Source organism: Bolinopsis microptera, chromosome 2 (genome assembly GCF_026151205.1).
Source record: "Bolinopsis microptera isolate Bmic1 chromosome 2, MBARI_Bmic_1.0, whole genome shotgun sequence".
In the NCBI taxonomy this organism is placed as follows: Eukaryota; Metazoa; Ctenophora; class Tentaculata; order Lobata; family Bolinopsidae; genus Bolinopsis; species Bolinopsis microptera.
This window is the reverse complement of record NC_087073.1, coordinates 16590227-16612880: the sequence shown is the minus strand read 5'-3', so window position 1 is coordinate 16612880 and position 22654 is coordinate 16590227. Positions and strand designations below refer to the sequence as shown.

General features: G+C 39.0%; 5 protein-coding genes across 5 annotated transcripts; all 5 read left to right on the top strand.

Moving 5' to 3' along the window:
• The first annotated feature begins 6603 nt into the window (after positions 1-6603).
• On the top strand, positions 6604-7691 carry LOC134826293 (small ribosomal subunit protein uS4-like). Its single transcript, XM_063838623.1, has 3 exons — positions 6604-6737; positions 6903-7071; positions 7374-7691. Exons 1-3 carry the CDS (start codon positions 6621-6623, stop codon positions 7658-7660), a joined length of 573 nt encoding a protein of 190 aa, XP_063694693.1. The 5' UTR covers positions 6604-6620; the 3' UTR covers positions 7661-7691.
• A 306-nt stretch (positions 7692-7997) lies between these two features.
• On the top strand, positions 7998-10482 carry LOC134826292 (leukotriene A-4 hydrolase-like). Its single transcript, XM_063838621.1, has 3 exons — positions 7998-9660; positions 9848-9963; positions 10146-10482. The coding sequence occupies exons 1-3, from the start codon at positions 8119-8121 to the stop codon at positions 10378-10380; spliced, it is 1893 nt and encodes a 630-aa protein (XP_063694691.1). The 5' UTR covers positions 7998-8118; the 3' UTR covers positions 10381-10482.
• A 473-nt stretch (positions 10483-10955) lies between these two features.
• On the top strand, positions 10956-18190 carry LOC134826533 (tonsoku-like protein). The gene is made up of 10 exons (XM_063838926.1): positions 10956-11123; positions 11258-11688; positions 11905-12105; positions 12251-12458; positions 12772-12915; positions 13085-13236; positions 13541-13652; positions 13993-14213; positions 14461-14679; positions 14849-18190. Exons 1-10 carry the CDS (start codon positions 11015-11017, stop codon positions 16793-16795), a joined length of 3744 nt encoding a protein of 1247 aa, XP_063694996.1. The 5' UTR covers positions 10956-11014; the 3' UTR covers positions 16796-18190.
• LOC134826541 (N-terminal Xaa-Pro-Lys N-methyltransferase 1-B-like) lies at positions 17118-18220 on the top strand. Its single transcript, XM_063838938.1, has one exon. The coding sequence runs from the start codon at positions 17118-17120 to the stop codon at positions 17976-17978; it is 861 nt and encodes a 286-aa protein (XP_063695008.1). The 3' UTR covers positions 17979-18220.
• Positions 18221-18335: 115 nt separating this feature from the next.
• On the top strand, positions 18336-21588 carry LOC134826542 (charged multivesicular body protein 2a-like). Its single transcript, XM_063838939.1, has 6 exons — positions 18336-18460; positions 18755-19070; positions 19299-19381; positions 19790-19844; positions 20155-20246; positions 20872-21588. Exons 1-6 carry the CDS (start codon positions 18381-18383, stop codon positions 20894-20896), a joined length of 651 nt encoding a protein of 216 aa, XP_063695009.1. The 5' UTR covers positions 18336-18380; the 3' UTR covers positions 20897-21588.
• Positions 21589-22654: the final 1066 nt, after the last annotated feature.

Sequence of the window (22654 nt, the reverse complement as noted above, 5' to 3'; positions counted from 1 at the left end):
TACCAGCGGTAACGAGGTCTACAGATTCCCGGTATTCCTCCTAGATTTGGTCTACAGATCTGACAATAGACATGTTACCGTAACCCGTGTATTTAATCATTAAATTACACCGACAATATAGTCGGTCGCTCACTTTTTCCATTTGTTTACGATTGATGCAATAATCCACAGACAAAAAATTAACTTAGTTGTAAGTAATCAAACATCACAAATTATAAGAAAAATGAATTTATTGACTAATAAAAGTAAAACATTTAACCAAACAACACTAAATCAACAAACATGGTCTCCAACAGTCATCAGCTCTGCAGCCAAATTAATCTCTATTTATAACGCATTTTAGAAATGTATATTCTTCGTAGTACTAATTTCTTGTTAAAATTTTATCAATCCAACAAGTTCAGCTCTAACATTTGGACACGACACAGCTAAATTTGATCATTCATTAACACGGCCATACGAAAAACATATGACATTTTTTCCCCTTAAGTTCAGATGTTAATTTGAGATATCTCTTGCATTCCAATGTTCTCTTGCGGTGCAGGAGCTATTAGAGACCGCAAGCTCGCAGTACAGTCTAATATTATAGAATAAGTTCGGGATATTACCCCCCAGTTCCATGGCCGGATATTATGCCAAATTTTAGACGGAGATCGTCTACTGATATTTCTCCGGATATTTCTCCGGTTTGCAGTTCCACGACCGGAGACCATCTACGGTAATTTTGTTGATTCTGTATGATTCTGTATGAATTAATCTCCGAGAAATTCCCGGAGAGCTTCATCTCCGTCTAATACAGTAGACGGAGCCGGAGAATCATCTCCGGAGATGATCTACGGGAAATGGACCTCCGTCTAATAATTTGGCATAATATCCGGCCATGGAACTGGGGGGTTACCACCCTAACTTTTCCCATGAAAATATCGTTGTAGAGGAAGGGGTTAATCACAGAGTCAAGAGTTGATGGGTAGAATCACCATAGAGAAGATTGAATACCATGGTGTAGCATCAAGGATCTCTAAATAATGAAACATACAAATAATGATAAACGGAACCCAGCAGAGAAAGTCTGTAACAATTATGAAAGAAATCCTTTGGTTCATTCTCCTGTTTCTTTGACGAGTCTGTTTATCGTTTCTTCTGGATGACACATTATTTGAAGATCTGGTAGATAGTATGCTGATAATGATGTAGCAGATTGATATCACCACAAAACAAATGAAGTCCAGTATAAGAATACTCCATACGAACGCCTGCTGTGGATCTGTTCTCTGGATAAAATATTTGAATAGGCAAACTCCGTCGTTTCTGTAGAATCCTACTTTTGTTTGAGTTTCGAGAAATCCTCTGCCAGAGTATCTTGGGAGAACATATCAGAAAACATCTCATCTATTGTATCCCAGCTTAAAATCCTATCATCCATGCGTCTGAAGTATTCTTTGAATACTTTTGTGTGAGTTTCTTTGTTAACCAGGCCTCTAAAAAGTTGCAACTCGCTGTCATATTCGCTGTCATATCATATACGAGTTCAGGAGATCACTAGCTACAAGTAGAGCACCTGAAATCTGGGTTTTGGGGCATGTTCAGGGTATTTGGCTAAATTAAGCCTAATTTGGACTAAATATGGGCGTGGCTGCCCCGCGGGCACCGTTTGGCAGTTGGGGTCCGGGACCCCCTCAAAAGTCCGGTCACCGGTCCTAGTTTGTTGGTCAACTGCTATCTCCCCCCCCCTCACTGTGAGAGACGCGAGCGCGAGCAATACACTAGCATTTAGCAAGTAACAACAGCTAGCAAGCTAATGTAAGTGTAACGAAGTAGCGCGCGCCGGATCAGCCTATCTTACTATATATAAAGCGAGACGATATATATATATATAAATCCGTGCCATTTTACTGACACCACGGCATCAAATTTAACGTGACTTTACGCAAAATCCGTAAAAGATATACAACTGAAACTTTTTTGACTAGGTCAAATGCTTTAATGGCCTTCAAATCAGCATGAAAAAATAAAAAATTGGCCAAGGAATAAGAATTTTAGAGCCCAAAATTTGGACTCCCAAGTGGTGTCAAAAACGCGAATTAAATAGGTAATAATTATTTTTCTTGACATCACTTTAGGGTTATACGGGTTTCTGCTAGTTAAATTAAATTTAATGATTGACAATAGTTAACGTCCCCCTTAACGGGTGAAACTCTTAAAATGTTTGTTTCAAATATTTCGGCGCGCGTCTTGGTAGGTTATAAAGCTACAACGTCCCCCAACAAACATAGATGATGATTAATCACTCTACACTCGACTGTCACGTGACTTTTTCAACTCGTTCTCTAGCTGGTCCTAGCTGAACGACTATTCGAAACCCTAACCCTCTAATCTGATCCCAATCCTAGCCCTAATACAATCCCTAACAAAAGCATATGCTGAAATCTTAACTCTAACGAGAAATTAGACTAGCTTCCTTATATATAATTATATACCATATACGGTCATATCGCGTGATCGAGACAGTTTTTCGCCAATATTTCATCAGGGGAGCAATTAACCCTATGTCTTGGGGTTGCTCTAACCAGAGCCCTCTCGCTTGCAGTACGCGAGTACGCGTACTGCTACGTGAATTCTTGGGGGTGATTCGTGATTCGGAATCAGCGTCCGAAAATACATCGATTGAAGTTGGTTTTAACTGTCGGGGCCCGTTTAGAACAATCTCGAAGATCGACTGTAGAGTGATTTAGCACGCTCGAGAACAAACATATCTTTAATCTTACAACATACATTATGATTACATTGCAATTTTGTGCCACCATTGATACATGTTTCGTATCCCGCGGCGGCGCGCGCTTCGCGCGCGAAAAGTAGCATGCAACGTATGTCAATGCACCATACACTGACCATTGAACCATTAACTACTACTAGTACTACTACTACTACTATGTCGGAACTAAGTCCGATCTACGCCAGATAACCCCTCCATATTATATCCTGGTCCCGTGTCAGGGTTTGCAGTTCCTCTTTAGATTTTGTCCCAACTAGCTTCAGTAACATAGACAAGTAGCTTTGTTTTGGTAGGCCTTGCTGTGCTCTATAACCGTGCGTAGGTTCCCATAAGACTAAATCACTGGCAAGTAAATCAGCATGTCGGATGCAGTGGCCCGCCATTTTTAATTTCCTGCTTCGTAGCTTGTTTGACAGCTTTGGTTGGCTACCATACAAAGTTGTATTGCTGACCTTGTCCTTCCATGAGATACCCAGCACCATATGAGATACCCAGCACCATATGCAACCATACGTTGTATGACCCGCCGTGCACGAGTGCGCGGCTCCCCCTGTATCGCGTAAAAACTCCACTATAGTGAAGCGACAGTGGGGGTCACCGGCCACGTGGGGGTCATCACGTGATTGGTGATACAATATGCAACATTTTTGTGTATATCCCGTCCAAACTTTTCTCTTGAGCCTTTGTCAGTGTCCAGGTTTTTGATACGTCAAGCAGTACTGATTCACAGGCTGCTATACTATGAAAAATTTAATTTTTACATTTTAGGCTTTTTGCGAGTTTGGATTACCAGATATCCTTCAGTTTTAACATTAAAATAGGTAGTGCGCCATCGACAATGAGCCGCGCGTGCCGACTGTAGGATGGTTTAAGGTTGTTTTTTCTGTTTTCGAGCTTCTCGCATTTTACTGGGCCGCGCTCAGCCTGTCATTCCGCCGAATCTCTATATAACATAAATATAATAGCCTGCGGTCCCCAGGTAACTCGCATTACGTGATATGAGTGAGCAATAGACTAGCAAGCTAGGTAACCAAGACGCGCGCCGTGTTGGACTTGTCGACGGTCTTGAAGCAAATATTTTACGATTATCAACCGTTAAACATTATAGATTAAAGATCGTGTGACATGGTACTGTATGTATCTCTAAAATGAGAGTTGGCCGTAGGGGCTGTACTGATACAGACCTGTCGAAGCTCACCTCAGGAATTTAATATTGAATATGTATCTTGACAATGGACAACTTCACTATCGGCCCTTTGACTGTCATGATATTTGTATTTGGCTCTGGCAACTTGTTGGACAGGATTAACGTTCAAGCAATATGATTATTGAAATTATTTGTATATATCGTTTGAACAATATTGAAACTTCTGTTGATGAATTAGCAAACCTCTATAACTACTTGGTTAAGTTAATAAACAAACCCAGTAGTACTAAGCAAGCTCTACACAGTAAGTGTTATTCCACCGCGAGACTATGCAATTCCACTAATGTCTGACATCTTGAATTTTTTGTCTTTTTCAAATTGTACAGCTAGCAAGAAAAAGATATTGTGACGCGGTAAGGCATGTGAGGACAAGGATAAGATTTTCAATGATGAGAACAACTGTTATTGAGGCTCCTCTATCGGAAGTCTATGTGCTACCCCAATGACGGAGTGCGATGATATTTTTTAGACATGTGTGATGATGTTACATCTTAAATTTTACTTTACTTTACTTTACTTTATAGTAGATGTACATGTATACATTTGACTGTCGATATTTCAGGGAATAATATCGGTAGCAAAGGACCATTTCCGTTACCTGTGCATCGTGCTCTGCCGCTTGGAACGCTTGATTTGATTGGATGTTTAAATATACATCGTTTGAATGACATTTTCGATCTTAAATTTGTTGCTTAGTTTCTTACCCAGTGATTTCGTGATGTAATATACAAATGTTAAGCTCCCACACTTCTCTGACAACTGCCAATGCAATGTCTTCCTTGTTTTTAGGTTAAGGTCTTGAGATACTGTTATTTTTCAAGGATAATCTGCTACTCCTCACCGTTATTTCTTTAATGAAACGAAATCTGTATATTTAACAAGAATACCGGCACACAGCTCCGGCAGCCGAAATGGTCCATTGCAACCAGAATTATTTGAAATGTCAATAATTTCATTCTAACTGAGAGAACACAAGTAGAAGGAAGCTAAGTTCTTTTAAAGCCTATTAAAATACTGACCAGACATAAAAGGTAAATTTTGGGATCTATAGATTGTTCACTGCTGGGTGCAAGTTAGCACAAACGATACCTGCGATGATAGCCAAATGTGATGCGATTGGCTGATTACAGCACAGGTGGAATAGAAATTGTCTAAATTGTCACTTAAATTACATGAGATCTCCTCTACTTCATTCATGTCCCATGAGATATATCAAGCTTTGCCGGAATATTCAAGTTGTATGTAGGTGTGATTCCAATAAAAGTGTATAACAGGGAATATAAATTAAACAGCCTACTATTATAGTAGGTCCTTCTGGCCAGTAATGCGTTAGTGTTATTGATCATATTGCTTTTGGTAAGTATCAAGCCTCTATGTATCTCAAAATGCCTTGACTGGATATAATAAACCTAATAAACTCAATGAGGCAGTCAAGCTTCTGTTTCTACAGTTCTCATTGGCAACCATGAGGATTGCACAGACCAAGATGACGTGAGTGTGTTGTTTCTAGCTCTCCTTGTGTGCTTAATGGGGGTCGTACTCTCCTAGCTTGCCAGGACAGTCTTTTCAATTCAGAGGGTTAAAATTTATTACTTTCTCTAAAAATGGTCGAAACATATTAAAAGTTGTATCAGTAAAGCAAACAGTATGATTGCATGGGTTACAAGGAATCTCATTATAAGAGAAATTAACGTTATGAGAAATGTTTATAAAACTATAATAAGACCCCACTTGGAGTATTGTGCTCAGTTGTGGTCTCCACCTGCCTGCCATGGGAATTGGGCTACTATCATTGAACTGGAAAATGTCCAGAGAAGGTTCACACGCCTTATTGATGATATTGGAACACTTCCTTACAGTGAAAGGTTGGATGCCTTACAGATTACAACACTCGCAGAGAGACGGGTTAGAGGAGATTTGATTGAAGCCTACAAAATTGTAAATGGATTGGTTGAGTATGGAAATGATATTTTCAATTTAAGTAGATCGGGAGATAAAATTGTTAGCACTAAATCTAACAATATTGATAGAAATATTAAAACCTTGTCTAATAATTTTTTATCAGAGCGTGTTATCAGCTTTTGGAATAAATTACCATCATTTGTTAGAAATTCAGTGTCTGTTATTGATTTTAAAATTAATCTAGAAGAATTTAAAAAGACTAATAATTTAGTAGACACAGGCAACTTTTGGGAAGTGTCAAATATAGTTTTATCAAAAATAGAGGGTGTAAATTATATTGAAAAGAAGAAGCAACAAGTTGAATATTTATATAAAAACCCGTGTGTTGCCAAGAGAAAGGGAATAAATATCTCATGAAATTGTTTTTATCTAATTTTTTTATTAACGGTTTTTTAACATTTTAAACTTTTTAAAAAAAACTTATTAATTTAATTTCTACTATAATATGTAAATAAATTATGACAATTATGTTAGTTATAGAATTTGTTTGTTTTTTAATGACGAAGGCTGTGAAATGTTCACAGTTCTGATAATGAGGAAATCAGAAAGAATGTTTAAAACTAGTGATGATGTTTATGTCATTATTCTTAATCTAATCTAATCTAATCTTCTCATCAGTGGTTTATTAAACTTCGATTTATTATTAATATCAACTAACAATGTTTTGATAAAGGTAGGATGAGTCACATCGTATACTCCAAGACCTATACGACTCCTCGTCGTCCTTTTGAGAAGGAACGACTTGACAGCGAACTTAAGCTTATTGGAGAGTTCGGTCTTCGTAACAAAAGAGAAGTATGTGTTTATCTCATTTAAATAAAACGTTATTGTTATCCGAATGATCAAACTGTTTATGTTTATTTAATCGATTGCCTTGTTTATCATTGTAAGTGATCATGGCCTGACTACACAAGTTATGACACATTTCTATATCACCATTTTACAACAAATCATTCTCAGGTATGGAGGGTTAAGTATACTCTTGCCAAAATCAGGAAAGCTGCTCGAGAATTGCTGACCCTTGAAGACAAGGATCCCAGACGTCTCTTTGAGGGAAATGCTATCCTTAGGCGGCTTGTCAGAATCGGTGTGCTCGACGAGAACAGAATGAAGCTCGATTATGTCCTGGGTAATTTTCCTAGACTACCAATTTAGATGACGTGATAAAGTTATAGAAATATTTGTTTAGCAAATTTAAACTTGATATTCTCATCTGTTTCAAGTAAACTTGTTTTTCATCTGTAAAGACGTTTTTTAATGTTTATATTTTATGTCAAAAACTGCAATGACCCGACCATAACCCTGCTCATGGCAATTATCCCATGTTTAGTTTTTTCAACACTTAGGACCCTCTAAGTCCATTCCATATTGTGGGCTTGGATTTCCTGTTGAGCTCCTGTGTTCTCGGAGTAACACTTAACCTCTTTACAGGTCTCAAGACTGAAGATTTCCTTGAAAGGCGTCTCCAAACCCAGGTGTTCAAACTAGGACTTGCTAAGAGTATCCATCATGCCCGAGTCCTGATCAGACAGAAGCATATCAGAGTACGAAAACAAGTTGTAAACATCCCCTCATTCATAGTGCGATTGGACGCTCAGAAACATATTGATATCGCCATTAATTCCGCATACGGATCTGGTCGAGAAGGTCGCGTAAAGAGGAAGAGAATGCGAGCTGGTGATAAGGGTGCTGCTGATGCCGATGAGGATGAGGATTAATCTTTTAAATTGTCTTTTTAGTTATATTTAATATTCATGTTTTACTGTCTCCTCAACGAACAAATATCCAAATATCAAAAATTGGTATCTCATGTTGTGTCCCAAGTGGATGTTGGCCAGATCAATTATGCTGTTAAAATGACTTGAATAAATATTGGATTAACACGTAAAAGTTAAACAATTGAGGCGGTGCATGCTTAATAAAACTGTGTAATCCTCACGGTCATTGACCTACAAGTAAGGTCTAATTATAACCCAAAATATTGTGGTTGATTTATGTTCAGTGTTCGCTCTCGTTCTGTTATCAAAATAAATTAAATTTATACAATTTGAAACTGGTTGGACGTGGATTGTTGTTCCTGATTTCTTACTCTCAACTTATTAGGGTTAAAACAGAAGGTTTGTTTGTTGCCAGTTGCATGGTATATGGTCCGATCCACCTGATTCGTCTGTAAACAATGTCACATTTTCAGACTCTGGTTGTACCGATAATAGCAAGTATTTTAATTGGCCACTGGATAAAACTCTATTTTGACAGAGAGAATAGGATGTCTCCCCGCCCTGATCCATCCTCGTTCTCTGACTCCTCTCAAATCAGGACAACAACGCTCAATATTGTTCTGACTGCCGATCTGAAAAGTGCAGTTCTGTCTGGTCATGTTGACATTGCATTTAAAAGAGTCAACAAAGAATGTCAGTCGCTGGTTCTGGACTGCAAGGATCTGGACATCAGCAGGATTCTTGACCAAGCAAGTGGAGAGGAACTGGAATATGTTGTTGGTGATAAGTTCAAAGAATTTGGATCTCCTCTAACAATTTCACTGCAGCCATCTACCAATGGAGTTACTGTTCACTACAAAACCTCACCCACTGCTTCTGGTGTCCAAGTTCTGAGTCCTGACCAAACATTCGGAGAGCACCCCTACCTTTTCACACAGAACCAAGCTATACACGCTAGAAGTATTGTCCCTTGTCAAGATACACCTGGTATCAAGACACCGTACACCGCAGAACTCACTGTAGACAAACCTCTAGTAGCTGTTATGAGTGCTGTATCTGTGAGATCAGAGGAATCTGAATCCACCACAACTTATTTCTTCAACCAGAAAATTCCAATTCCAGCGTATCTGCTGGCTATTGTTATCGGAGACATAGTGTCCCAAGACATAAGCCCCAGAGTTAGGGTGTGGTCAGAAAGAGCTAACATCGACAAGTGCTACAGTGAGTTTGAAGATACAGAAACCATCCTGAAAGCAGCTGAGGAAGTTGCAGGGGAGTATGTGTGGGGGAGATATGATCTGCTAGTTCTGCCACCATCTTTTCCATACGGTGGCATGGAAAATCCTTGCCTGACTTTTGTAACTCCCACACTTCTCGCGGGCGATAAAAGTTTGGTAAATGTAGTTGCTCACGAGATTGCTCACAGCTGGACTGGAAATCTGGTCACCAACGCTAACTGGGAACATTTCTGGCTGAACGAAGGATTTACAGTTTTCTTGGAGAGGAAGATTTTGGCTAAGCTGGCAGGACCCGAAGAAGGAGAAGCAGTGAGGGAAGGTGCTCACATGATGGGTCTTAACAGTCTGAAATATGCTATTGAAGTGTTTGGTAAGGACAACCCTCTTACTGCCTTGAACGTTAACCTGGATGGGGTAGATCCTGACGATGCATTCTCCTCTGTCCCCTATGAGAAGGGATCAACTTTCTTATTTTATCTAGAAACCTTAGTCGGAGGGCCAGCTGTGTTTGACCCCTTCTTACGAAGCTATATTGCAGAACATGCATACAAAAGTATCACTTCCGAAGTGTTCGTCAGTTATTTCAAGTCACATTTCCCGAATGTGGAGGTTGACTGGAGAGGGTGGCTGACCACTCCCGGGATGCCTTTAGTCATTCCTAAATACGATGATTCCCGTCAACAAAAGTCAATTGAGGTTGCCAAGGCATGGTCTAATGGGGATATATCTGAAAAAGAACGAGAATCTTTATCTTCTAAACAGGTTTTTAGCATTTCTGATAAAGCTTTAAACCTTTTAAGATCAGCTAGTTACATGCCCTTTAAAATAATTATCGTTTATATGTATATATTTGCATCTGCCTTGCCCTGGAAGCTTATCAAAAGAGATATTCTAATAATAACTGAAATCAATGCAATAGTTTAACTTTCATAGACTTACTCGTGTTTAGGTGATATCCACCCTTACATTGCTACACACTTACGATGACGTAACCTTGGAGACGGTCAAACAGCTTGACTCGACCTTCCACTTCGGCGACTCTCAAAACGCAGAGATTCTTTTCGCGTAAGTAATATAACAACATTAACAGTATATATAAGGTTTCGTTGATCATGATGGTTGCTTTAAACTCCTTTTTTTCTCCCATTATAAGCTAAAAGTGTGTTTGATATTGTACATTGTACAATATTGCCTGCGTCAGCTAAAGTATAAATGATACATTCTTTAATGAGGTCCTTTCCGTTCAGGTGGTGTCGAGTCTGTATCAAGGCACGCTATAGTCCTATCGTCAGCAAAGCTCTAAACTTTGTGACGACTCAAGGGAGAATGAAGTTTGTTCGACCGATATTCCGAGATCTTTTCTCTTGGAAGGAATACAGCCAACATGCCATAGATGTTTTTGAAAGGAAGAAGAGTTTTTACCATAACATTTGCCGTAGCATGGTTGAGAAAGACATACTGGCTCATCAAGCTAATGCTTGAAATTTGTTTCTGCCGTAGATATGAGATTTCGAAATTTGATTTTATAAATAATTGCTACATTTAATTTATTGTGATTCGTTTCATTCATTTTTTGAGGTATGAGCTTATATTGATAGTAATAGCTTATTATATTTAGATGAACATAGTGATAGCTTATCTTTAGTTATATATTTTGATATTATAATAAAATGAAGAATTGTTAAGTTTTTTTCGATAAGAAGAGTACCCATAAAATATTGAACATTATAGATGGTATGATAGCTAATAGGGTATCGATTTATTCCACGATTGATTTGTTTTTCAGATTGTTAAAACATTTTCTTCATTTAAAAGTGTAATAATTTGTAAGATACGAATTCTAAAAGCGCAAAGTAAGATTAAACTTGATTTGTAACTAAAAATTATTGCTAAGTTAAGCAAAAGACACTCTTCAAAACTAAAGCAAATAAATCTGATTTTGGAAAATAATAGGACAGAGCCATTATAATATATGTACATGTTATTATAATGAATTGTAATCATTGTTGGTCGTAAGAAAGCCCCCTGATTTGCAGCATGAGTATCTGTCTAATCCCAGGTTTCAGCAATGAACTAAATTCTAGTTTAGGTAGAACTAGATGCTTGGTGTGGTAGTATGGGAAAGCAGGACAGCATCGCTGAAGAAGATCTGTCCATGCTGGAGAGAGGCAAGAGAAACGAAGTCAGACGTCTACAAAAATCACTGAAATCCGCCACAGCGAAAGGTAAATGTAATAGGTAACGACTCTTTTCATGATACGTTAATAGAAAGCATTCCAGACCTCATTACGCCTATCATTGTTGATAATCAATTAGATTGCTATTAAAAACCGCTGACTCAACAACAACACTGTTTCAGGTAACCTATCAGAGCAGAGCAAGCTATGTAACGCTCTGGGTGACATGCTAGCTGTATCTGGGTTTCTCAACCTGGCGCTACAATACCACACCCAAGATCTTGAACTCAGTGAGAAGCACGGCAAGCCCCTCGACATAGCCGTCGCTCATCGTAAAGTTGGAGAAGTGTTTGCCGAGTTGGGAGAGTTTCCCGCTGCCATCTCCCACCAAGAGCAGTTCATGAAGATCTCCACAGATCTGGGTGACTTGTTGGAACAGCAGCGAGCTAATGCAACTCTGGGAAGAACTTACTATACTCAGCTCATGTCTGAGACAGAGGAGTCTGTTATGGTACCGTTGAGAAAGAAGGCTGGACTGTATTATATCACTGCTCTGAAGTTAGTTAATACTCTGAGGAGCAAACGACTCTGTTCTGAGAAAGAAGTTATGGAGGTAGGACTTCGAGAAAATTCTTATGCTTTTTAATATTTGTATTGTAATCTGGGCCTTCTAGGCTAAGTGATAACTCTTGCTCTGTCCTCTAATAAGTTATAAGAGTTGTGTAGATTTTAGCTAATCAATAGTGTGGGGCCATTTAAAGCACAGTTACCATGGTTACTGAATGATTTTCTTTACCCAGTCAACTTCAACTCACAACATTATTTGCAGATGAGAGCCAGATTGCACCTCAACGTTGGCCTGCTCTATGACAAAGTCAACCCTACCATGAGTGTCGATTACCTGAAAAAAGCGCTGGAGGAAGCAAAGCTAAACCGAGATGGCGCTGTGCAGCATCTAGCGCTTCTTCAACTGTGTGAAACTTACTTGCATAGTGGTGAACTTTCTGAGGCCCTACTCTACGGAGAACAGGTTTCTGGCTCCCTTTTACTTACAGATTTATATATCTGGACGCTGTACCGTTAAAACATTTACCTTAATTTCATTTTAAGACAGTTTTCTGCAGTTCTAAAATTTGGGGAAAATGTGTACAAGTCTCTAACCTTGAATTCTCTAGGCAGTAAAAGCTAGCAAAGTAAACGAAAACGAACAAGAAGAATCAGAGAGCAGTGAAATGTTAGCTCTCGCTCATCTCCACTCGGATAGCATTCTCCTTGCTCGGCGATGTGCCAAGAGATCTCTGCAGATTAACAGTGATTTGGACAAAGCCATGACAGTTTACAAGGCTACCAAGCTTATCATGTCCACACAACAGGTCGATTTTGGTAAGAAACATTTGATTGCTATGCCAAATCTCATATATTTATTATCTAGTGTCATTTAAACATGTACCTCCGTGGTTTTTCTTGGCTGACCTGAATGTACAATGTATCAATTGTACGATATAAACATCAGCCTAAAACAACGCAGCATTTACCAAGATGTATTGATATTTTGTTAATACATCATGAATATGCCGTAACAGCACTAACACGTTTGTTTGAACTGAGATGTGTGATATAATGACAGCTATGTGTGATATAATGACAATAATGGCGTTTGAGTCTTCAGTCTTTCTCACAGTTCGCAAAATTTCAGGCGAGACGGAAAGAGAAGTTGGTATCCTTTCAAAAATATCGAACACTCTGCTGAAACTGTCACTAAACAACCAAGCTAAGAGATGGTTGAAGAAGGAACTGGAGCTGGCTAAACACTGCGAGCTTCCTGCACCTTCCGTTGCTGGTTGGTAGGTTTCTTTAGTTTCTTATTTGTGTTACTTCCTTAAGTTATTGCCAGATAGGCTACCCTATCACTGGTTTCACTTCTGAACAGTTCTCTTTCTGCCATTCTCACTGCTTGCTAATGAACTTAGGATCGTTCCCCGGTTTGTAACAATAAACTCTTGTATCAGAAGTGCACGGAAAGTTAGGAGAATGTTACAGAGAGACCGGGGAGTACGAGCTATCTCTGTATCATTACACCCAGCAGATATCTATTGTGTCCACTGCAGCTACTTGGGCCAACATCGCTCTTGTTTCCCTCAAAGATAAACAGTCTTATCAGGTAACATCCAAAATATGAATTCTCTAAGTTATAATAATACGACTTACGACGACTTAGGGCGGCTTCAACGTCCCAACAGAGATAGTTTTTTTCCAAATCTGTCTATCCAGCATGAGTTTGTTAATTGTTAATGTTATAATAATAAAAACGTTGAAACGTCTAGCATGACCTCAAGAAGTCGGTCTTTACAGTTGAACAACTAAAACTTCTCCTGAAATAAACTTTTTCCTCAGGCTGTAGACTAGATATATGTGTGATTATTTTTCTGACAGTTCCCTTCACAGATTGTTATGATGCAGTTCAGGCGGGTATTGGCGAGGCACACTCTCCACAAGACCAGATACTGTGTCTTACTGCCCTCATTGAAGTTGCTGAACACTTTGACAAACAGGAGGTGGTCAAAACTGCTAAAACAGGTAGGCTGGTTAGGATTATCGTACAGGAATATATATATAATATATATATATACGTGCATTGTTTCATAGATAACATCCCATTCTTTTGGCTGACCTGAATGTACAATGTATCAATTGTACGATATAAACATCAGCCTAAAACAACGCAGCATTTACCAAGATGTATTGATATTTTGTTAATACATCATGAATATGCCGTAACAGTTCGACCAATGTCTTATTGTGGTTTCGAATCTGCACTAAATCTTACTTTATTTTCAAATTTGTAGTACACACTGTGTCATGATACATACATCCCACGTTGTGTTTTACTCAATAATTGAATTTACATCTTCGTCAGAACTAAGTAAGATTGAAGAAGACACTCCTGATAGCTGCAGTATGTCTCAAGACACCTGGAACATGTCAGACGTGGAGATTAGTGAAAGTGAAAGCGAAGCTATTGACGATGATAGTGAAACTGCACCTATGCGAAAGAGAAGAGCTGGGAAACTGACGAAAGTTAACGAGAAAGGGGAAACTCCCTTACATCAAGCGTGTGTCGAGGGAAAAATTGACAAGGTTTGTTTAATTAATATTTAACTTTCTGTTTCTCTCCAATGATTATTTTTGGCTGACCTGAATGTACAATGTATCAATTGTACGATATAAACATCAGCCTAAAACAACGCAGCATTTACCAAGATGTATTGATATTTTGTTAATACATCATGAATATGCCGTAACAATGAAAATAAATAGTCTCTTCCCTTGACTCATTTTCTTTTCAATCTTTATTTGTAATCTTACCTTATCTCCGAATATTTAGGTGCGTGAACTGATAGCAAAACACGCGTCCCCCAACACACGTGACCACGCCGGCTGGACACCTCTACACGAAGCCTGTAACCACGGATTCCTGGAGATAGTGACATTGCTGGTTACAGCGGGAGCTGATATAAATGATCGTGGTGGCCGTGAGTGTGGGGGTATTACTCCTCTTCACGACGCCTCTCAGTGGGGCAACTTCTCTATCGTCAAATATCTGGTGCGTGCTTCTTCCTTCTTCCTTCTTGTATATTCGTGGGACATCGTAAGATAAAATGAATTGTGTGGTTTTAGTTTCATTCATTTTTTATTATATTGTAATTGTGGTGACCTATCCGGACCTATCATAAATTAGAAAACAATTAAAACGATCAATTTGTCTTTCTCAGGTTGAAAGTGGAGCTAATATCCTAGCCAAAGATGACGATGGTCGCTCGGCTCTGCAACTCGTTGAGAATATCCTTGAAGATGATCCAGACGACATTCTCACCGACCAAAGACTAGCTATAAAGAATTATCTGGCTGAAGTAAGCAAGAATCCGCCTAAACCCCGGAAAATTGTAAAGAAAATGGAGCAAGAGGAATTGTTCACCACAGGATCCAACTCTTCGTTTTCTTATCAAAAGGGTCTGGAACCTGTGGCAACTTCTACTCAAAGAAGTCAGATAGTTGGCAAGGAGAACATTTCATCACACAAAGCAAAACATTTGAGGGCGTCTGACAGTGCTATTCTCAGCAGAAAACAGATGGATAAACTAACACTTCCTTTAAAGCAGAGATCTTCTGATCCACCAAGACACCCCTCTAAACGCCCTATTGTTGATGATTGGCTTGTTGAAGACAGGAATCCGTCTCCGAAACGTAAACTACCTCAAGATCCTTTCTTGTCTAGATCCAGCGGCAAGAAAAGACCAAAACAATCGAAGTTATCAAACATTCGGATAAAAGATGAAGAAAGTAGTCCTGATACCCCTGAAATTATCTCAATTCCTTCTGATCCTCCTCACAGACCCCCCTCACAGACTACCTCCGACCATCTGCATCCAAAACTCAGAGTAAAGATCAAAATCAGAGATACCTTGTTTTTCCTCCCAGTTAAACCAAATCAAACAATCGCGGACCTAGCTGTAGAAGCTTCCCAACGTTACCGCTCAAAAGTTGGCATTCTCCCCAAACTCAGTCTCACTACCAGCGACGGAGCGGAACTGGACAGCGAGGATGTAGCAACCCAGCTCTTAGTAGACGGTGATGAGTTGGTTGGAGTGATAGAAGAGGCGGAACATGTGGGACTGTTGGAGAAGTATCTGGAAACTTGTACTCGGTTATCAGTAGAACCGGCTCTAAAAGAGATCTTCTCCGGAACTTTATCTAATGTCTCGCTGTCCAGGTCTCTAGCATCCAGCAAACAGTTGGAGTGTTTCTTTACAACGTTACTCTGCTGCACGGGGATTAAGAAGCTGGATATCTCGTTTAACCGCCTTTCTAAGGAGGTACTGAACACTTTTTGTAGTGCTGTACCTACTTTAACTTCCTTGTCAGATATCAATGTGTCTGGCTGTGGCATCAACAACACCAACTTTTTGAAAGTGTCAGAATGTTTGTCTCAGCTTCCTTTGAGCACGTTAAAGCTGGACTATAACAGTATATCAAACTGTTTTACAGCACTTGTAGAACTGATTGTCTCAATGCCGACCCTTAGTGTGGTATCAGGTGTAAGTTGTACTCTGACCACTAAAACCCATCTTTCGCCTGAACTTACGGAGAAACTATCCGAATGTAACATCTCGTCGTTGGATTTGTCACAAAATCATATCCACCATTTCCCGAAGTTTCCTCAGAGATTAAAGTCTCTAACCCTGGGGGGATCAAACATAGAAAAGTCAGGGGTAAATCTCCCAAAAACTCTGGAAATTCTGTGTCTAGAAAACTGTGACCTGAACGATACAAATTTCCGGGAAATTTTACCCGACCTCAGAAATATAACCTCCTTCAAAGCTCCCTTCAACCACATAACCGGAGAATCAGTCGTAGATCTAGTGATGTTATTTCCTCGACTATCCCTCCTGGACTTGTCCTCTAATCCGCTAGGAGGAGAGGGTATTGAGACTCTGAGTCTGGTGGCTCCTCCTCATCTCACTCTACAGAACTGTAAAGCTGGTGACGTCACTGCTGACATCATCACAGCCCTCCACGGCTCAGTGGAGATGTGTGATCTGAGTTACAACAAGATAGATTATCCCAGCTTTTGTAAGGAACTGTCCGAGGAGATCAGGGATTGTGTCACCTGCCAGGGTAATAAGTTGATTATTAAAGGAGCCGCTGGGGCAGTCAGGTGACCAGATCTGATTTTTAATTGGTGTTCTTTATTTGTTGAATTTTGTAAATATTTCATTGGTTTATTTGGTATATACATTAACTTTTGTAAATATATCACATGCCGAATTTAAATTAATTGAAGCTTACTGTTTACAGTGTCTACTAACTTAATTAACAAATAACATGAAACCATTTTCAAAACCATCATTGATAGCTTTATTTGTTAATTGCTATAATTGACAAGCGAAATAGCACATCGTCGAAAGAAAATTTACCAGACCCAGATCAATCGAGATTTTCTAACATGAAATCTGAAAGGATGAAGATTTAAAGAGCGGATCGATGACAGTTGAAGCGGAAAACGTAGCCCCCAACTCTAGTCCCAACCTCGACACAGAACCAAAACTCAACACGCCTGAACCCTCCGACTCAAAACCCAGCTCACAGGAAACATCAGACTCAGACCTCTCCAGAGAACACACAGACAGCTCCATCGAAACAGATGCGGAGAACTCCCAGCAGTTTGTAGTGCGGAACTACAGAGTTCAGGAATGTATGTCTAACAGAGAGGACTGGTACAGCAAGTCTAAGAACTACTGGAAGGAGGTACCCAGCACAGTAGATGGTATGTTAGGAGGCTACGGATCTCTAACACACTCAGATCTGTGTAGCTCTGCTATGTTTCTAGCTAAACTCTACACCGGCCTGAACACAGAGCGAGCATTAGATTGTGGAGCTGGTATTGGCAGGGTCACTAAAGGTTTGCTGCTCAACATATTTGATAAGGTTGAGATGATAGACACGTGTCAGGAGCATTTGGACAGTGCGCGAGAGTATCTTGGGGAGGATATGTTTGCACGTGTACCTGCGCAGCATTGCTGCGGGCTAGAGGACTTCCATCCTGAGCCCAACACTTACGATTTGGTGTGGGTACAGTGGGTCATTATTTATCTTTCAGACTATGATTTTATAGAACTGCTTGCTAGGTTTAAGAAATCTCTCAAGAAAGATGGGTATATTGTTGTGAAAGATAACGTTACTAAGAACGGTTGTGAACTAGATGATAATGACAGTAGTGTTACTAGATCTGACTATCAGTTAAAACAGATTTTCAAACGAGCTGGTCTTGAAATTGTCGTGGATTCTTTTCAGAAAAACTTCCCTCGAGAGTTATTTAAAGTTAAGTACTATGCAATGAGGTAGCACATTTTCAGGCGTTACTATTCTGCAATTATGTTTGTTCCCTTTCTTCAGCGTGAAAGGGACTAAGGTAGCGCATTTCCCGGATTTCTCACTTCTGTATTTTTGTTTAGTATATTTCTTCAGGCAGCGTGTATAAAACATTTTAATGACCTAATATGGGCACGCAATAATTTGTTTATTTATCTATTTCAGCATATGTTTCGTAACAAGAATGGTGTACCAATTATTTATTTATTATCGTTCTATAGATTTTGAATGTGATTGAATCTCTCCAAAAGTTGATCTTTGACATATATAAATAACTTTAATTAATAATATACAGTTGTAAAAATGCCTTTTAAACGAATTATCTTATACAGCAATGTAAAAGAACCATTAAAAGCGGATAGTTACACTTAAACGATGTCGTTCTTATTCGGGCGTAAGAAATCGCCTGAGGAGATGCTCAAAGCGAATCAGAGAGCACTAAACAGGGCTATCAGGTAATTGACCAATCAATTAGGTTATTTAATCAATTAGGTTAATTAGTCAAATCAATTAGGTTGTCTCTTATATTCTTCGCATGTTCACTGTTGTTAACATAGAATTACTCGTGTGAACATTCACAGACATGCAAAACTAAAATATGTTTAAGTTGTTACTTGTAACTGACGTTACTAATTGTGCGACTTAAACCTTACATAAACCTTAATACCGCGCATACCTATATTTATTTCGTTGGACTAGGTTGACCCAAACTCATATGAAATCTTTTAACGATTACCTTTATATTTCAGAGATCTTGATAAAGAGAAAATGAAACTTGAGCGCCAAGAGAAGCAGATCATCAACGATATCAAGAAAATGGCAAAACAGGGGGAGATGTCTGCAGTTAAAGTTATGGCAAAAGATTTGGTCAGAACCAGGCGGTATGTCAAGAAATTCATCATGATGAAAGCAAACATTCAGGCTGTTTCACTGAAAATAACTACCCTGAAGTCACAAGGAGCCATGGCGAATTCCATGAAAGGAGTTACAAATGCCATGGGCGCAATGAACAAACAGATGAACATGCCTCAGATGCAGAAAATCATGATGGACTTTGAGAAAGAGGTATGTCAAAATATGGTATCCAGATTTATGATACCTCCGCATGTTCACTGTTGTTAACATGGAATTACTCGTGTGAACATTCACAGACATGCAAAACTAAAATATGTTTGAGTTGTTACTTGTAGCTAACGTTACTAATTGTGCAACTTTAACTGAACATGAATATCGGACAAATAATTTGAGCAGATGTTTTCATTTGTAAAGATTTTGTAATAAATATAATTTCAGGCCGATACGATGGACATGAAAGAAGAGATGATGAATGATGTTATGGATGATGTTATGGGTGCAGAAGAAGACGAAGAAGAGAGGTACAATTTTGTAACTGCTTTGAATTGGTCCAAATTTTGGCACTGCCCTAGCCTGGAAAAGCAAACGCGTATATTATGTTAACGTCGATGGAAAAAGTACTGTCACATATTTTTGTGTCGATAGTGTAAGGCGCCTTGCGCTGTATTCTAACAAATGACCACATCTCGACAACTCAGCCATCAAAATTTTGCGCGCAATACGCCGCGCACAGTACAGCCAGCTAGCCAGCCGGTATAAACTAATGCCTTTCATTGCTTTATAATAGCTAGGGACGTGACCGGCATATCAAGTTAAAATGAATATATCGTATTATATCAATCAGAACTACTACAGTTATGTAATTTCGATTGCTAGCTATACTTGCGAATTTTCCGAAACAAAAGACATAACTGAGCACATTATTTCAGTGACCAGCTAGTGAACCAAGTTCTTGATGAATTGGGACTCAGTCTTGGAGAAGAGGTTTGTTTGTTTGTCCAACCTAAATTACTGAGCGATAATTCTACGACCCTGCTCACGGATATCATCCTTCTTATTTTACACCAATTGGGGGTTCCCTAATATTCCTCGCATGTTCACTGTTGTTAACATGAAATAACTCTTGTGAACATTCACAGACATGCTAAACCAAAATATGTTTGACTTGTTATTTGTAACTAAAGTTACTAATTTTCCAACTTAAACTTACAATAACCTCCATTTTGTTGTGTAGTTCCAATAAAATCAGGTAGCCAGTTGTCTTAACAAAATATCACCTAACGCTCCTTTTCAGTTGGGGGCTGTGCCATTGGCCACTGGATCTCTGGCGGGAGGTAAAGAGAAAGCCAGTGCTAAACAGAACGCAGATGACGAACTCCAGGCCAGGTTAGAAACAATTTTTAGCTAATTTTATTTTTTCGTTGATGGTTCGTAAACATGTTGTGGATGATTTGTTTTCTTAATTGGGGTCGTTCACATATTACGTAATCAGCCGAGGGGGGAGGGGGGTTTCCAAATGCTTACGGTTGATTACGGGGGGGGGGGGAGGGGGTTTCGGTCGTTGATTACGTAATCAAAATTTTCTTTTTTACCCTCTAGAATAATAACAATTTGACAATATTCTAATTCTAATTACACTCAATTTCACTCTGATAGTGATAAAATTTAGAAATTGATCGAATAATATCCGGCTATAATATTAATAGTAAGTAGTATAGTTTAGAAGGTGCTTGGCCGGATATCATAACAATGATTTCTGCTCATCATGATAGCATGATCAAGGTAGCATGAAACGTAGAGAAAAGTGTTTTCTAGGACAAAAATTCAAGGGGGGGGGGGGGGGTCAGGCCATGATTACGTAATATTGCTGTCAGGAGAGGGGGGGTTAGGTCTTGATTACGGTTGATTACGGAAGGGGGGAGGGGGGTAAAAATTGCTCAAATATTCATTACGTAATATGTGAACGACCCCTTTTCAAACTACGAGAAGCTCACCTCATTTCAATTTACAGATTGGACAACTTGAGACGAGACTAGAGTGTTCTCTCAACCCCTGTCATCCCCAACATTCTCCAATGTTATTTCTTACGCTCCACGGGACTTATAGACCCTTTTGGTTAAATCTAACGAGCAGTTGTGGTTTGTAATTTGTAAATTCTTTATATTAACCTTGGTATGTTATTCAATGATTGATTTTTATCAGACAGTTTAAAGTGAGACTGAAAAAATATTGTATGTAGTTTATTTTGACCACTGGTCAGTAAATCGAAATGTAACTATTAGTGTTGTGTTATTTTAAATTCAACGTGGCATTTTTGCGTGGTGAACTTGTATTTTAGCGCTTTTCTGGTAGTTTTTACGATTGATTTTAAGATTATGTGCCGCTTACGATAAGTCTGTATGTACTATGTAATTTGTTTTATCAGACTTTAAGGGCATGTTTATGAGTCACTTGTGTGTGTGTTATTAACTTCGACTCTGGCCGCCATAATGAACCATCAATTTATTGCTGAGTTTGGGCTCCTCTGCCGTATGAAATTTCGAAATTTGAAAGCCCTACGAATCATGCGCACAACCGAAAAGTTGAACTTTAGCATACAAGATGTTTAATTTCAGACTCTTCACAGCCCTCCTTAAATTTCGTTTACGTTTTCTTTCAATTACGAAATTCTTTGTTTAAATATGTACGATGTAAATAGTTAAATTCAATTAATGATAATTCCGAATAATTTGTTTTATTTCTGACAACCAAGGTAAATGAATAGCACCTCGCTTAACACTCGATCCTAATTCTTCCTGTGGTGTGTGGTGTGGTTACTTTCAAACATCTATAGCTTAGAGTGATGATTAATCACTACTGTCACGTGACCTCCTTTAGCAAGTTCTCTAGGTAGCCCCGAGTGACTATTCAAAACCTTTGCTCTGACCCCAATCCCAACCAGAGCATGTGCCGAAACCCTAACCCGTGCGAGAAATTAGACCAACTGCTTATTTATTCAAGTCACGAGATCGAGACATTTATCTCTCCAGGGGAGCATTTTAACTGCCACTCCTTCTGTAATCAATGAAACTTTCCGAAATCCTAAGTTTGACCCATATCTATATTCTCTGAAATGTTAGTGAAATTCTGACACGAATTAAACGTTATTAAGGGAACATCCGCCAAAATCGCAGATTTTCAGACCACCTGTCCGGATGTGTCCAAATTTTGAAAACCTCTCCCGGATTTCCAGCTACCTTTAAGAGTACAAATAAAACCAACTCAAATTCAATGTTGATAAAATGTGTACTGTGTACACTTTAAAATAGACAATAATACATTTACTTATAGTGTCGAACAAGTTTAGCAGAGTTACACACATTTAAGTACTCGTTCAAAATACAGGGATCTAAACTTACCGAATAATTATAGTGTCAAAGAGTTGATATGAAATAAAGGGGATATTTTCGCTTCGTTAATTCTGTCAAAATTTCCGGATTTCGGAAACCACCCCCTGTCCGGATTTGTCCGAAATTCCAAAACCACCCCCCATTTATTGATACTAGCAGGAACCTGTCTAATCCTAAAATGGTGTCAAGACTCTATAGAGACTAATTTTAAAAAGGTTGCCGGAGAAATCAGAGTGAATGGTGCAGGATGGTATTAAAAGTGACATCAGTCAAAATGATACGCTTAAATGCCAGCTGGGTTTGAAAAAGTAGAATGAGACGAGACAACATTTACATATGAGTTTTCTTTATGTCACCCCGGTCTGATCTAGCTATTCCGGCGCGGCACAATTAAGCGTTTGGTGT